Source organism: Pristiophorus japonicus, chromosome 3, assembly GCF_044704955.1.
Source record: "Pristiophorus japonicus isolate sPriJap1 chromosome 3, sPriJap1.hap1, whole genome shotgun sequence".
Taxonomy (NCBI): domain Eukaryota; kingdom Metazoa; phylum Chordata; class Chondrichthyes; family Pristiophoridae; genus Pristiophorus; species Pristiophorus japonicus.
Window position 1 is genome coordinate 289,585,131 of NC_091979.1, and position 16,772 is coordinate 289,601,902.

The following is a 16,772-nucleotide window of genomic DNA, read 5'->3' on the forward strand; positions in this document are numbered from 1 at the left end:
AGCCACTGGGAAAGTCGTTGCTAAAGCCCTTCTCAACCGTCTTCTCCCTGTGGCCGAGGAGCTCCTCCCGGAGTCGCAGTGTGGATTTCGTCCCCCTACGGGACACAACGGACATGATGTTTGCAGCGCGACATCTGCAGCAAAAATGCAGGGAGCAGCGCCAGCCCTTATACATGGCCTTCTTCGACCTTACAAAGGCCTTTGACACTGTCAACCGCGAGGGTCTATGGAGTGTCCTCCTCCGTTTCTGATGCCCCCAAATGTTCGTCACCATCCTCCGCCATGACGACATGCATGCCGTGATCCTTACCAACGGGTCCATTACAGACCCAATCCACAACCGGACAGGTATCAAACAGGGCTGCGTCATCGCCTCAATCCCCTTCTCAATCTTCCTTGCTGCCATGTTCCGTCTCACAGTCAACAAGCTCCCCGCTGGAGTGGAACTAAACTACAGAACCAGTGGGAACCAGTTCAACCTTCGCCGTCTCCAGGCCAGGTCCAAGACCACCCCAACTTCTGTCGTCGAGCTACAGTACGTGGACGATGCCTCCATCTGCGCACATAGAGAGGCTGAACTCCAGCACATAGTCGACGCTTTTAGAGGCGTACGAAAGCATGGGCCTTACGCTAAACATCCATAAGACAAAGGTCCTCCACTAGCCTGTCCTCGCTGCACAGCACTGCCCCCCAGTCATCAAGATCCACAACGCAGCCATGGACAACGTGGACAATTTCCCACACCTTGGGAGCCTCTTATCTACAAGAGCAGGCATTGATGACGAGATTCAACACTGCCTCCAGTGCGCCAGTGCAGCCTTTGGCTGCCTGAGGCAAAAAGTGTTTGAAGATCAGACCCTCAAAAGTGCCACCAAGCTCATGGTCTACAAGGCTGTAGTAATACCCGCCCTCCTGTATGGCTCAGAGACATGGACCATATACAGCAGGCACCTCAAGTCGCTGGAGAGATACCACCAACGATGTTTTTGCAAGATCCTACAAATTCCCTGGGAGGACAGATGCACCAACATCAGCGTCCTCGGCCAGGCCAACATCCCCAGCATTGAAGCACTGACCACACTTGATCAGCTCCGCTGGGCAGGCCACATTGTGCACATACCTGACACAGAGACTCCCAAAGCAAGCGCTCTACTCGGAACTCCTTCACTGCAAAATAGCCAAAGGTGGGCAGAGGAAACATTACAAGGACACCCTCAAAGCCTCCCTGATAAAGTGCAACATCCCCACTGACACCTGGGAGTCCCTGGCCAGAGACCATCCTAAGTGGAGGAAGTGCATCCGGGAGGGCGCTGAGCACCTCGAGTCTCATCGCCGAGAGCATGCAGAAAGCAAGCGCAGGCAGTGGAAAGAGCGTGCGATAAACCAGTCCCACCCACCCCTTCCCTCAATGACTATCTGTCCCACCTGTGACAGGGACTGTGGTTCTCATATTGGATTGTTCAGCCACCTAAGGACTCATTTTAAGAGTGGAAGCAAGTCTTCCTCGATTCCGAGGGACTGCCTATGATGATGATGATGATAATGACTGATATCTTTATAAGTTGTAGGTTGCAGAACTGGATTGATTGGATCTGATTTTTTTCATCGTCTTCAAATATGATCTTAAATTCATTATTAAATATGGTTTCGAAGTTCATTTATATAAAGCTGTTCTGATTCTTGCCATGCAACTATTTTAAATAGTTTCAGAATTGTAAAATTCATAATGTACAGAAATTGAGATGGATTCATGTGGCACTTACCTGCCAAATACACATAACATAAGCATATGCCATTAAACAGTGCTGCTGGCATGATGCACGGCCTGCAATTGTCGCCATTACAGTTTGTATTATAACTAGTGTTTCCAGTTGTCTTACATCCTCCAAGTCTGCTAAGGACAGATTAGTGTCAGTCTTTTGTACTCCAATCAATATCTGCTGTTTTATTGGAATTAAGTTTTCATTTTCTGCCTGATTCTCCTTTTCTATGTGGTCTTCTGAACATTAAAACAAACAAAAGCATTACAAATAAAATGTCTATATCACTAAAGTAACAAAGCTTACATACCAAAAATATGATAGCGTTAAACAGACATACTAGGCTTAACATTAAAAAAAATCATATGATACAGGTGAATTTCCTCTTGGCGCACTGGGATGCCATTACTTAACTCAGCATGCTTTTGAGCACTGCAGTGATGACGGCAGATTTGAAAGGGAGCGGGGAGAGTACCAGAGGAGGGGAAACTGAATATAATATCAGTTAGAATGGTGAACAGGAAGATAAGTTGGGCGGTCAGCAGTTTAGTAGGAATAAGGTTGAACGAGCAGGTCGTGGGTCTCATCAACAAGATGTCCTGATCCAGACAGTCCCAATGACTGGAGACTGGAATATAGTCTCTAAATTCTGGGTTGACATCTAGCAGGCTACTCTACTCGTATACGGACAACGTGACCATTGGCTCAGTGATAGTATTCCCACCTCTGAGTCTGAAGGTTTGGATTCGGGCCCCACTTTAGACAGGCAAGCCAAGTGGAGCCAGGAGCGCTGTCTCTGAATACCGGATTGACATCCAGCAAGGGTACTTGCATCCAATGGGGATGGATGGCCATTGTAAAATTTGCATGTTTGAAAAAAATGCATTCAGCTAACCTTCTTCCTTCTTAACTTTCACCCAAAATTTCATGCTCAGGAGTATATCCACAGCCCAGTCCAACTGGCAGAGAGCATCAGTTACAGAAAATCCATTGCAATACAGCCATTCACCAAATTCAATCAGTTGGTCGATTTTCTGCCAATTACTTTCTGGTTTCTGAAAGATTATCATTCAAAAAAGTAAACAAATGCAACATTACAAGTACCCACAAAACAAATTCACATGTAAGCAGCAGATCTCAAGTATGCCATTGCTCATAGTGACCTGGACCTTATGATCTGGGTCTGGAAAATTGGAATGCAGGAGTATGAGTGGGCTGGGATAAAAGAGAACTTAGCAGAGGGAAGCAGAGAGTAAGAGGAGGTGTGTCATGAGGGAGCAGAGGCTGTTGCCTTGTAGGATTTCAAGGGGATTGGGTTGGAAGGAATTGGGGTTAGAATCACGAGGAAGAACTCTGGTGCAAGAGGCTTGATAGGTATGAGTGCAATGCTGTGGCACAATGTAACAATTTGAATAAAATTAAAAATATGGCATACCTTTTATGTGTAGTGAAATGATGGACATGTCAGAATAAAAAAATGCAGCGATTCATTATAAGACAGAAACACAAGGAAGATGGTAAAGATTGAATAAAACATTGTTTTGTAGTGATGAAAGTGGGATGGCAGCAGTGAGGTGCTAGGATCTTCCATTGATGCTAAGAGCATGAATTTTGGAATGGTCAGGATGTTTATTATATTATAATTTGTAATTATTGGGGGCATATTGTGGGGGGGGGGGGAGGGGGGGCACGGGGTGTCAGGAAGCAACATGCCACGAAAAGGATTTGAAAAAAAGGTTGTGTGAAATGTGGTCATAAACGTCGCAATAAGTGATGAAGTATTTTTGGATTAATTCCTGGACTACCTCAGTCGATCATGATTTTTTGCACTACAACTATGGATCTGACGCAGATTTTTCAAGCAGAAACAAAAATTATAGTCATTTATATCCGTTTCAATTTTGGAGATAACAAAGGAAATTTCTATATATATATATATATATATATTGCATATTGTTTTAACAAAGTACCTTCAAAGCATCTATTGAATTCTGATAACAAGTTAACTGATCTGCTATTTCTCTGGAGAAAATTGCCACACGGTGCCACATATAAGATACACGATCTTCACTTTCATCCTTTAATTTCTGCATATCCATCATGGTACTGTGACCAAGTCTTGTATTCACCATAATTCTATGCTTGAAAAGAAGCCTTAAAATAGAAAAAAACATTCTTTGTGAATTATTGCAATGCTTTTATAGACATTATGATGAATGTTAAATATTAATGTGGTAATTGCAAACAATATGTAACATTTTAATGTAAGAAATGGTGTTTCTTCAATCCATCCTGACAAAAAAATGGTTTTGGTCAGTGTTGAATTTTTAATTCATATTTTTTATTGCTGGAAACAGCATGTGAAGGATTAAAACCCACAGGGTATTCCTCAAAGGAAAAGCCATAAGCTCAGAGACCGGAGGGTATTCCTCAAAGGAAAATAAGTTGGTGGTGCCCATTGTGCATGAATCTCCTTTAGATCGGAGGTGCACTCTACCTATCCAGCACCCAGTTGGGGGGGGTGGGGGGGGAGGTAGTGAGGTCAGGAAAATCAGCCCAATGGCTTCCAAATTATTTCATTTGTGTGTGATTAATTTTGATAAAGTCATATCTTATTTTCACTTACAACCTCTGCTTAGTCCTGGGCATTTCTATAATGGCGTCGTCTAACACTTTCAGCCCTGCTTTCCAATCTCCTTTATTCGTATGAATGTGAAATAAAAGACCATACATCGCTGCCCTTAATTTGAGATCATCTTCAGGATCGCCAATAGCTTGAAACAAAATATAATTAATTCTAAATTAGTGCACAACTAAACTGCAAACAAACACCTAGAGGACAAAAACATAAGACTAATTAAAACATTAACTTGCATTTATATAGTGCCTGTAACATTGCTTCTGGACTTCACTCGTCTGCTTTGGACAGCATTTTGTCGATGCTCTGTGTTGGTCCCATCCTTCTCATTTCGGCTTTGTCCTTCCATGAGATCTCTGACTTTGACCCTGGTCTCCCTACGATTGTATCCCATTAACTACTGCATTTAAACAGGTCTATGGAAACAGAGTTTTTTCTGTGTCCATTCGCATGCGCACTTTGGCTGCTGCTCAGGACCCGAGCCATTTTGGCCCAGAAATCCCGATCGAGGTCTTCCCGAGGGCAAACTACTGAAAAAAGGATAAAAAATGCGCACTTACCTGAAGGTGCTGCGCTCGCTCGAACTTCCGATCCTGAGGCCTTCACTCACTGCGCATCGGAGCGCGTGCACGTTGGGACATCCGTATACTGGAGCTGGAGTCACATAGCTCTGGGCAGCCAATCAAGATACAATATTTTCTCATTCATAATAATGAGAACTCTGTAAGTTGGAGTTCCCATTATTATGAATGAGAAACCCCCCCAAACACACAAAACTTAATAAAAAATAGAAAAATGCACTACATATTTAAGATTCATTTAAATTAAAGTTCTTATTAAAAAATATATTTTCCCGACTTTTTAAAAAGTTTTTTTAATTATGCCTTAAAATAAACTTACCATAGTGGGGAGGGTTTAACAATAAAATATGTTTTCATGTGTTTATTTAATTTAATTTTAAGTTTATGTATGTTTTTAAACACTTGCGCCTGTAAAAGTAGGCTATACGCCTGCTTTTTCAGGCGCAAGATTTTCGAGGACATTTGTTGAGCAAGATATGGTAAATATCACAAATCTTGCCCTGCAAGTGTCCTCGTTCCCGTTATGTGCAAGATCTGTCAAGCCAGAAACTTGACAGATCGGAAAAGCCAGTTTTCAGCGTATGCGCATTGTGTGCTGAAAACCGGCTTTTCCGATGCCTTCCCGGGTCCGTAGAAACTTTGTACCGGGGCATCAGAATTTCAGGCTCATTACCTTTCCACTTTTTCCTCCTTTCCTTTTCTCTCCTGTCATCATGCCTCCTTTCATCTCTCCTCTCTTGGACACGCTGCCCTCCCAAATCCCGACCCCAATCCTTAATTACTATTCAACTTTCCTGTTCACCTGCCGCCGTCCCAGGCTTGACTCCCTCATAAATAAGCCTACAGCATCCATCTCTGCCTCTCTTGGCATCCTACGAGGCACTCGTCGCTGCCTCCTTACGAGCAACAACCCCATCCTACTCTCTCGGCGATGTGCCAGCGTGCCCGCTGAGGGTTATCTTGCTAATCCCCCCAGCGCTGATCCTGTGGCTGTTGGCAGTGGGGCAGCCACCATCGACCCTCTCCTCATTTCCCTCCAGAATGTCCATTCGTTTGCGAACAAGGCCCTTACCATTCATGAGCTTATTATGGATGATTGCATCGACATCATGTCCCTGACGGAAACTTGGTTGGGGGGCAATGACACCTTACCCTTAAATGAAGCCTCCCCGTCTGACTATACCTTCCACTTGTGGCGGTGTGGCTCTCATTATTATCATCATCATAGGCAGTACCTCGGAATCGAGGAAGACTTGCTTCCACTCTTAACATGAGTTCTTAGGTGGTTATACAGTCCAATACGAGAACCACAGTCTCTGACACAGGTGGGACAGATAGTCGTTGAGGGAAGGGGTGGGTGGGACTGGTTTGCGCACACTCTTTCCGCTGCCTGCACTTGATTTCTGCATGCTCTCGACGACGAGACTCAAGATGCTCAGCGCCCTCCCGGGTGCACTTCCTCCACTCATGGCGGTCTTTGGCCAGGGACTCCCAGGTGTCAGTGGGGATGTTGCACTTCATCAGGGAGGCTTTGAGAGTGTCCTTGTAATGTTTCTGCTGACCACCTTTGACTCGTTTGCCATGAAGGAGTTCAGAGTCGAGCGCTTGCTTTGGGAGTCTCGTGTCTGGCATGCGAACAATGTGGCCTGCCCAGCGGAGCTGATCAAGTGTGGTCAGTGCTTCAATGCTGAGGATGTTGGCCTGGACAAGGACGCTAACATTGTTGCGTCTGTCCTCCCAGAGGATTTATAGGATCTTGCAGAAACATCGTTGGTGGTATTTCTCCAGTGACTTGAGGTGTCTACTGTACATGATCCATGTTTCTGAGCCATTGAGGGGCACGGGTATTACTACAGCCCTGTAGACCATCAGCTTGATGGCAGATTTGAGGGCCTGGTCTTCAAACATTCTTTTCCTCAGGCTGGACTGGAGGCGGTGTTGGATTTCGTCGTCAATGCCTGCTCTTGTTGATACGAGGCTCCAGAGATAAGGGAAGTGGTCCACGTTGTCCAGGGCTGTGCTGTGGATCTTGATGACTGGGGGGCAATGCTGTGCGGCAAGAACAGGCTGGTGGAGGACCTTTATCTTACTGATGTTTAGCGTAAGGCCCATTCTTTCCTACGCCTCAGTAAATACGTCAACTATGTTCTGGAGTTCAGCCTCTGTATGTGCGCAGATGCAGGCATCGTCCGCGTACTGTAGCTCGATGACAGTCACCAATCACAACTTGGTCTGTCCCCCTACTCCTCCGGCACTTTATCCTCCTTTGAGAATCTCGCCTTATTCCACCCCTTTCGCCTCTCATTTTAAATTTTCATTCTCCACCCAGTACCATAAAAATGTTATTACCAATATTACTTCATTGATTTACTCCACTCGTGTCTGCACTGAACGACTACTCATCCTCGGCGATTTCAACATCCATCTCAATTTATCTTACTTTCTCTTTGAGTTCACTAGTCTCCTATCCTCCCTTTGTCTCTCCCTCCATGCAAACCCATATTCACGGCCATCTCCTCAATCTTATCATTTCTCATGGCCTCGCTACTCCCGTTGTGTCAATAGCAGATAATGCAATGTTTGACCACTTTTTCGTATTGCTCTCCACCCACATCCCCCTTCCACCCTTCCATTATCCTTCTGTGTCTGCCCCTGGAAAAAACTCATTCCCGACTCTCTTACAACTGCACTTATGAACTCCCAATTATCCAGCCTTTTGCCCTCCATCCACTATGTTATTTCATAGAAACACAGAAATTAGGTGCAGGAGCAGGCCATTCGGCCCCTCGAGCCGGCACCGCCATTCAATAAGATCATGGTTGATCATTCAACCTCAGTACCCCTTTCCTGCTTTCTCTCCATACCCCTTGATCCCTTTGGCCGTAAGGGCCATATCTTACTCCCTTTTGAATATATCTAACGAACTGGCCTCAACAACTTACTGCGGTAGAGAATTCCACAGTTTAACCACTCTCTGAGTGAAGAAGTTTCTCCTCATCTCGGTCCTAAATGGCTTACCCCTTATTCTTAGACTGTGACCTCTGGTTCTGGAACTCCCCAGCAACGGGAACATTCTTCCTGCCTCTAGCCTGTCCAATGCCGTCAAAACTTTATATGTTTCTGTGAGAGCCCCTCTCATTCTTCTAAATTCCAGTGGATACAAGCCCAGTTGATCCAGTCTCTCCTCATGTCAGTCCTGCCATCCCTGGAATCAATCTGGTGAACTTTCGCTGTACTCCCTCAATATGAACCCACAACCTTCTGACGCAGAGATGAGGGTTCTACCAAATGAGTCATGGCTGATAATAAAGGCGTATGTAATTAGGGGAAGGGGAGCAAATTGGATTAAGAACTGGTTAGAAAGGAAGAAACAGAGAGTTTAAGTTAAAGGCAGTTTTTCAAAGTGCTTGAAAGTAATTAGCAGGCTCCAATAGGGTTCTGTTCTAGGACTGCTTCTGTTCACTGTGTATACCAATCATTTGGATATAGGGCTGGAAGGAATTATGTCGAAATTTGCAGATACTACTAAACTAGGAAGCGCAGTACATAATTTTGAGGACCAAAGAAAGCTGCAAGAAGATATTGATAAGATGATGGACTGGGCAAATAAGTGGCAGATGGAATTCAATATCAATAAATGTGAGGTGATAGATTTTGGTTAAAAAAATGGATAATTATATTCTGAATGGAGGAAAGCTGTGTGACATGGAAGATCAGAGGGATTTGGGTTTATGTTCACAAGAGATTGAAAGCAGTAACTCAAGTGGATATGGCCATAAAAAAGCTAATGGGATATTGGCTTTCATGGCAAGATGTATAGAATTTAAGTCAAGATGTAATGGTGAATCCATATTAATAAAGATCACATTTGGGGTACTGTGTATAGTCTACAGTATAAGAATGACATTAAGGCAACTGAGAGGGTGACAATGCAGATCCAGTAGGATGCTGTCTGGTATGAGGAAACAGAAAGAAAGATCAGAAAGAGTGGGACTGTTTTCTTTAGAACAGAGTAGATAATGGGGTGATTTGACAGAGATGGCTACTTCCTGTGATTGAGGGCTCTAGAACAAGGGAACATAAATTAAAAGTGCAAAAGCTTTAGGACGGAGAGCAGGAGAAACCTTTTTACACAGAGGGCTGGGAAACTGTGGGATGCACTACCAGAGTTAGTGATTGAAGTAGAGACCATGTCAACATTTAAGAATAGGTGGTTGGAGGAAAGGGAAATAAAAGGATATTGGGCCCAATTTTCCCCAACCGCTTTTTTCGGCGCACTTACCCTAAATGTAATGACTTTGTACGCTGGAAACGGTGCCGAAAAAAAGTGGCCCCATCCTGCCCACTCTGCCGAGTCTCCAGTGTCCCAGCATGGCGTAGATAGTGAAGTGGGGGGCGGAGCAACAGCCCAGCACAGAAAACACTGCCGGCAGCTGTGCGCATATGCAGTGGAGTCTGCGCGCATGCTCCTTGCCCTTCCAGCATGTCCTGTGGTCTGTGAGCAGGACCCGATGTTCGCAGCCCCTATTCCTGGCCGAAGGGGCACCCCAATGTTCACCGTACCCTATCCCTGGCCAAAGGGAAGCCCCAATGTTCGCCGCACCCTATCCCTGGCCAAAGGGACATCCCGCTGTTCGCCGCACCCTATCCCTGGCCAAAGGGACGCCCCGCTGTTCGCCGCACCCTATCCTTGGCCAAAGGGATGCCCCGATGTTCGCCTGGTGAGTGGGGAATATCCTGCAGTATTTATTTAGGGTCGCTCAGAGTTGTCAGAAACGGAGTGCAAAAGTTGGGAATTTGGTAAGTGGGAATTTGGTGCAGAGAGGGGAAGGAGGTTCTGTTTTTTGGCTTCAATACTTGTAGTGGTTCATGTTACATATTTAAATATTTCATATAATCTTCCTATAACTAAAATAGATCAAGTAATGAGTTAAAAAAACTATAAGCTAAGTTGATTAAATAGATGTTGAAAGGTTGTTTCCCCTGGCTGAGATTATCCACTTTGGACCCAAGAAAGATAAATCAGTGTGAAGTTCGGAACTGTGGTGCTTTAAATGTACTAACCTGCGCCGAATTCTTAACTGCCCGCAATGTTTTTCAGAGCTGGCCACACATGCTGACCTAAGTCGATTTGGAGTAAGTTTTAGCTAGCCAAAGTGGCATAAATGGCCAAAACTGGCATAAGTGGCTAGGAACACCCTTTTTGAAAAAAAAACTCAACTAAAATAAAATTGTACCTAACTGGAGCAAGTTTATTGGGGAAAATGGAATTTTTTTTAAACTTACGCCAGAAAAACCAACTTACTCCAAAAAAATTGGAGCAAGTCATGGCCAAATTGGGCCCATAGTAACAGACTGGGCACAAGGATTGGAACTACCGCTCGTATGGAGGATAAACACTAACACTATTTCCGTGTTGTAATTTTGAGGTAATAATCTTGTAAAAACTCCTATTGATCTGAATTTAATCATCCAAATGCATCAAAAAATGAATTGACAGTGTAATATACTGTGCTGAAGAATAGAAGACCTACAGACAAATCACAGCCCCATTTGAAATTCGTACTCAGGCTTCCTCAGGAGTTGATCTCACCTGAGTGGCAACAGAGAGAGAAAGGAAATGCTAGCTCAGTGTCGCCTGCCAAATTGTCAAGGACTGATTCGGCACAGGCTGTGGTGTCAGCTGTAACTGCCCACCTGGCCTCTTTGCTATAACTTACTGTGTGTGAAGTAGAATATCAGAAAGGAAATCTATTAAGCTTCAGCTGTATATGTGTGTCTGTGTGTCTTCCATTTGTTCTGGAGTTTAAGATCTATTTCTGTTTCATATTAATTTACTCTGAGAGCTTGTAAATAATTTCCTCAGGTTTCACTAACATTTTGGTAAGGCCTCCGGCATGAAATGAAATATTTGCTGTCTAACTGTTTTCGGCTGAATAATGTCTTCCTTTTCTTCTTCCTGCAGGTCACAAGAAAAAGATTATGCAGTTAAAACAGCTATGAACCTGATCCAAGCATTTATCTACAGCCAAATATTTAGTGAAACATTTTTGATCGTGTGGTGCTGGTGGGAATATATTGATGGTTAGCCTTGTTGCATAAATAGCACATACAAGGAGCATGTATGTGGTTGAAGAAAATTGTCCTTTTCACACATGAACTGCACTTCGTGTAGTTGCTACCTGAAGTCTCTATCAGATGTTTGCACTGTTAGCTGTTAATAACTACAGCAGGTAGTCAGAAAGTAGAGACTTTGGGCAGCTTCAATCAGCTGATACGTTTAACATGAGATCAGGTCAACCTCTGCTACAATGGCTTGATTTTATTTATGTCTCCATGGTTCCAACATTTGCCTGTTTATGTTGCAAAGTGAGATATTGAATGTATGCAGCCATGAAAAAAATTGGCTTTGAAAAAGTCAGCAAGTACTGAACTGCACTAAATAACCAGCATGCTTAATATGTTTTAAGCAGTGCTTCTGAAATTGACACCTACGTGATGACAATTGGTTAGCGACATTTGTCCGATCTAGACAGCTGTCTATGATAAGCGAGGACAGTATAAGTGGTGGGGTCATCCTCGACTCCGAGGGACTGTCTATGATGATGATGATAAAGTGGTGGGGACTGTACTTACAATAGTGACTGCATTGATCTTACAGTAACTGCTAATAACTCAATTAGATCTATAGCATGAATAATAAATGGGCAGTTTCTCCATAATAAAAACATACCAACCCCAATTTTAACTCCAGGCACATTCGGGGCAGGCGGGGTAGGCAGGAAACCCCCGTGGAGAGTTCTGCATGAAGCCTGGACTATTTTTACTCATTGAAATAGTGTCAAAGCCAGCAGGAGGATGAGGGGTCTGGATTGATCGCAGGTGGAGGGAGGGTGGCAGCCCAGAGCAGAAGTTGCCTGAGGTTTCCTTGTTGGGCCAGGATGAGCACTCCAGCTTCTCCTGGGACACAAGCCTGGCCCAAAATTAACATATTAACATTTACCTGTGCAAATTGCAGATTTCAGAATTAAAATTATGTCGGGGTCCTAATTACGTTATCGGACCCCGACATGTCAGTATTTATGAGGCCCACTCCTGACTGCAATGGGCGGCCTCTACACTCCTGAAAACCTAGGAGTTAAATTCACAGTGCTCGGAAACAGTGCGGAACTAGCCACCATTTTCATTCCTCGTCTGCACCATTCCCATAGGATATGGCAGGGAAAAAATTGGAGCTACTGTCTTTGAAAGTCTTAAGGAGTACTGCCATTCTCCTGCCATAACAGCAGCAGGACACTGGTAGAACTGCCAGAAAAATGCTGGAGACCTAATTACACCAGTTATGTTTCCAGATGTTTCCTGGCTTCCTTGTAAGGATATGGGGAACCTCTGTCTACCCCTTACTAGGCAAATGTCATGCAAGATGTGGGAAGAAGGTCCAGTGATTCTGTGAAGGTCAATAGCTGAGTGAGTGAACGTATGTAGGGCTCTACAAGGGCGTAGATAAGCCCCAGCAAAAGACCTGGCCAGGCAAGTAGCCTGAACCCGTGATGAATGTTAACCATTTTTTCCAAAAAGTGTTCAGAATGGAGGTCAAGGTAATGTTGCTGGGGTCAGGGCGAAGGGCTGGAAAAAAAATCTTTCCAAGAAAGGACCACAGCCTTAAGTGTCTGTGAACTTGGTACAAGTTGTGTGCCAGAGATGCCCATAATAGCACATGCAGCTGCCAGCCCCGTGTCAATTAGGTGATCTTCCAGACTCTGGCAGGAGCAGTATTGGAGGGCACGAGGAGGCACAAATGTCAGGATCACATTCTGTAGATTTTCAGCCCTCTGCACTTAATTTATGTTAACAGCTAAATGCTATAATGTTAGTAGTTGCAGAAATTATTGTAACCATTTTACCTTTTTATTCCGGGAGTATGTATTGTTGATAGCCTTTAGAAAAGATTTAATGGGTTCTTCAAGCACCCCTCTTTCCAGAGGAGATGGTATCAAAGACAGACAAGAATTCCAAAAGTGTTTTGCAGAACTCATTACAAGCGTCATACTTCCAGCTTTTTCTCCGTAGCTGCAGTACAAAATAAAAAAGTCAGATTCTAGACATTTCATGTTCTTAGTTCTAATAAGTCATTTTGAAAGCATACAAGTATTAAAGATGCACTGCCACAATCTGTTGCACTGTTGAATGAGGAACTAGGAGAGATTTTCCTGGATCTGCACGTACCCACACTAGATTTCCTGGGCATAGCAAATACCAGAACATTGAGCAAATTGCCTGTAACTTAAATCCTATCCAGCCATTTTGATCACCTCCACCCCATTCCTTGGAGATAATAAAAATTGTGTTCATTCAATTCATCAAAAGGACAGTTTCTTCACACGTCTCAATTCCAACAAATAGTTATCAGCTCTTACCTGTCATGGGCCTTTAGTCCACCTTCTTGACATTCTTGGCCTCACCTTTGGTTTCTAATCTCAAATGGAACTCCCACATCTGCCAATTGCTGAAGTTGCCTCCAAGAAGCTGTTTTTCTGTTTCATGCCAATCACTTCTTTCTCTGCTGTCTCCCCAATAATTTGCACCCCGCACTGACGTACGCACGGCAGTGACGTCATCGGCGTGCGCGCCGACCCTTTGTGCCCCGCGGGGGGATTTGCCCCGCAGGCAGCGAGGATAGAGCAGCCGATGTCACCGCCAGCTTCGCGGGTCGTGGATCTTCTGTCGGTCCGACAATGATGGCCCTCACCTCGACCAGGAGGCCATCCTGAAGCCCGGCACTCCGCTATATGTGCCAGGCTGTTGGCCCAGTCGAGGGCATCCCTGGTGGCCCAGTGGCGGCCACCAAAGGGACTGCAGAGCGCGCAGCGGCCCTCCCCTTTTTTTTGAAGGGGAGGGGCGCTCTGCCGCGTCAGCGCTATGCGGAGTATTTGCGTAGTGCTGACGTTGCCGGTGGGACACTGGACTCCAGAGCACGCCGCTGGATTCAGCGCCCCGCTACTGTCCCGGGAGCACCCCTCCCTGAACACAGAGTGCCTCTGATAGCACTCGGCCTCCGTTGAGGCATGGAAGAGCTGAATTCTGTGTCTGGGGCCGAAATTCCGGGCCAGGTGATAAATGTCCCAACTTCAGAAGGTTACCGTCTCCAAATGGGACGTGTGGTAATTTCGCCCCCTTGACTTTTACTGCTACATCTGGAGACTCTAGTACCTCACCTCTACTTTTGAATAGCATTCAGAAAAAATATCAACCTCTGTCACAATCTTTCTCTATTTTATCAATTGGTTAGCACTTCTCTGAACATTCCTCTTTTTTTGACTCAAATGTAAACATACCATCATCAGCCTGAGGAGCAAGTGCTACTATGGGCATCTCTGACAACCCAGATATCAAAAGCTAAGTCTTCTAAAGAGAAATGATTCGGGAGCATAGATCTCATGGGGAGACAGTGGAGACAGTTTCCACATATATAGTTGAGATGATGGATATGGAAAGAGTCTGTTTTCCACATCTGCAACACATTTCAGGAAGTATTTCATGACCTCTGGAACACCATGGAGATAGTGGATGCTGGGGAGATTGCTGCGGCATCAAGACACCAGGAAGAGCATTGAAAGTACATTGGTGGCTTCCAGAGTGGCCACTTATGATTCCATAGATACATTCAGGAGGACAATGTAATTGGGCTTGCAAGAGCTGATGGGTAATATTCAGTCTGTCATGGTAACAATCAATAGCATCTGAGTCTGTGACCTGCACCACTGGGCTGCATGGATTGGGCACTGATGTTGCTGTCTTTCTTGACAGTGGCAGTAAGCCTGCTTCCTAAAGTCCTGTCCAATAGCTATTATGGCTAAAGGGATCAAGAGGTATGGAGAGAAAGCAGGAATGGGGTACTAAAGTTGCATGATCATATTGAATAGTGATGCAGGCTCGAAAGGCCGAATGGCCTACTCCTGCACCTATTTTCTATGTTTCTATGTTTCTTTACACGAGGGAATTCAAGACTTGGGTCTGGCACCTTGTGCAGCTGCAAGAGAAAGGCTGCCTGAAGCTCGTTCCTCTGAAACAGCAGATATCCTGAGCCATCTTAGGCCTTCAAGGCTCCAGACGAACCATCCCAGTCACCCATCCCTCAAACACATGTCACTCAGGAAGTACCTCAGGGGTAATAGATTAGGAACTAGAACAAGTAAGTTAACTGACACAAAGGGGAGTCCTTGTGTTGAGAAGTAGTTACAAAAAGGGAGAATGGATTTTTGTGGCATTTCATGGTGAATCTTCTCATTTAAACAAGGCTCAATCACATAGAATATGAGTTCATTTCCATATATACTTTCAACTTTTAGACCGGGCAAGCAGGATAACCTATCCAGAATTCTATATATTTTTTCTGTATTTATTGACTTACTGGCACATTATTTCTGGTGCTGTGTACCAATAAAAATTATTCTGCAATGATAGCACTACCCATGGAAATGTTTCAATATTTGCCAAGGGATTCTCCTACAAAGAAAAGTTTGAAAATTACTATGTTAAAACATAACTTTCTTTCTTTATGATGATAATCTGTATTCACTATGTCCAGCTCTGAGATAAAATTACCTTGCACTCAATTCAAATGCTTTGATGGCAGCGATACGCATTTTGCTGTTTGCAGCTTCAGTCTTCATCAAGCTCTGCCCTTGAATACTGGCAACAACGCTTAGCAATTCTTGCTCAACTGTGTAATTTCGCCTATATAAAACACACAAAGAAAAATACTTTTCAATTCGCAATAAACAACAGTTCTTTTGCAAGTTGGATAGCTCAACTAGTTCAATGAAAGACTCAAGGATACCAAGTCTGAGTTTGAATCCTAGAAGGTTCACTCAGCCTTTCAGTTGTCTATAGTACTATGTCAGATGGGCAGAGAAAACCATGCTGTGCATGCCATATTATTGCAGTATCTGTCTTCAGACAAAACTGTCTATCCCACCTGGAAATGGAGATCAGCACTGCACCCAAAAGGTACCAACATCTACAAATAACCTCTCTCTGAATTCATATTTTAAAATCATGCCTGAAACTCAGACTAGAAATTTGTTAGAGCCAAGAAATAGGCAGTGTTTAGACAAAAAATGGTTAAGTAGCGCAAGTTGAAAATTGTCCAGGCTGCATGCAAAATTTGTCCTCACGTTAAAATGATTGCAGTCATGATTCTAGTCTAAAAGCTCAAGCTCATTGGCATTACACGGAAAAGATGGACCAATATTGGGGACAGTCTAAGCGTAAGTAATGATTGCCACAGGCTTTTTTCACTGCTGAAAGGGGAGGTTCATTGATGCTGCAGCACCTCATACTCACCATTGTTGGGTGTGAAGCTGCTTCAACAACCATAAGACGAAGGACCTGGAGTCACAAATGCAGTGAAATTCTAGCCCGTAATAATGACACAACAGGGGAGAGGGCTCCAAGAATTTACGATGCTGCACTGGAGTGCGTGGTGAACGAGGTGGAGAGGAGGAGACATGTGCTCTATCCACAAGGTGCCAGGAGGTGTTCCAGACAAACTTCGCAAAGCCAGTGGGACAAGATATCTGTGGCGGTCAATGCCAGGAGTCAAGCCCTGAGAACCTGGATGCAGTGCCGCAAAAAGTTCCATTGTATCACACCAGTAAGTGTATCATCAAATGCCATAACCCACCAACTGCACCCCTAGCTTTAGAAACTGCTCAACCTACCAACAATCTCCATCAGTCAGAGCATGTACCTAACGTTTGTAGCTTAACCTCACCCTCACACACTTAGTAC

The 16,772-nt window shown here is 44.4% G+C and overlaps 1 protein-coding gene across 2 annotated transcripts in view; it reads right to left on the reverse strand.

The window, feature by feature from the left end:
- LOC139260323 (cilia- and flagella-associated protein 46) overlaps positions 1 to 16,772 on the reverse strand; it is a 681,403-nt gene that overhangs the window by 443,469 nt on the left and 221,162 nt on the right. For both annotated transcript variants that reach the window (XR_011592768.1, XM_070876797.1), the window contains exons 23-29: positions 15,585 to 15,716; positions 12,884 to 13,049; positions 10,857 to 10,938; positions 4,387 to 4,534; positions 3,731 to 3,914; positions 2,656 to 2,815; positions 1,764 to 1,999 (exon numbers count right to left, since the gene is read on the reverse strand). Coding sequence is in view for 1 of the 2 variants with exons in the window: in XM_070876797.1 (XP_070732898.1) it covers positions 1,764 to 1,999; positions 2,656 to 2,815; positions 3,731 to 3,914; positions 4,387 to 4,534; positions 10,857 to 10,938; positions 12,884 to 13,049; positions 15,585 to 15,716 (1,108 nt within the window). In the remaining variant the exon portion in view is untranslated. The remainder of the gene's footprint in view (positions 1 to 1,763; positions 2,000 to 2,655; positions 2,816 to 3,730; positions 3,915 to 4,386; positions 4,535 to 10,856; positions 10,939 to 12,883; positions 13,050 to 15,584; positions 15,717 to 16,772) is intronic.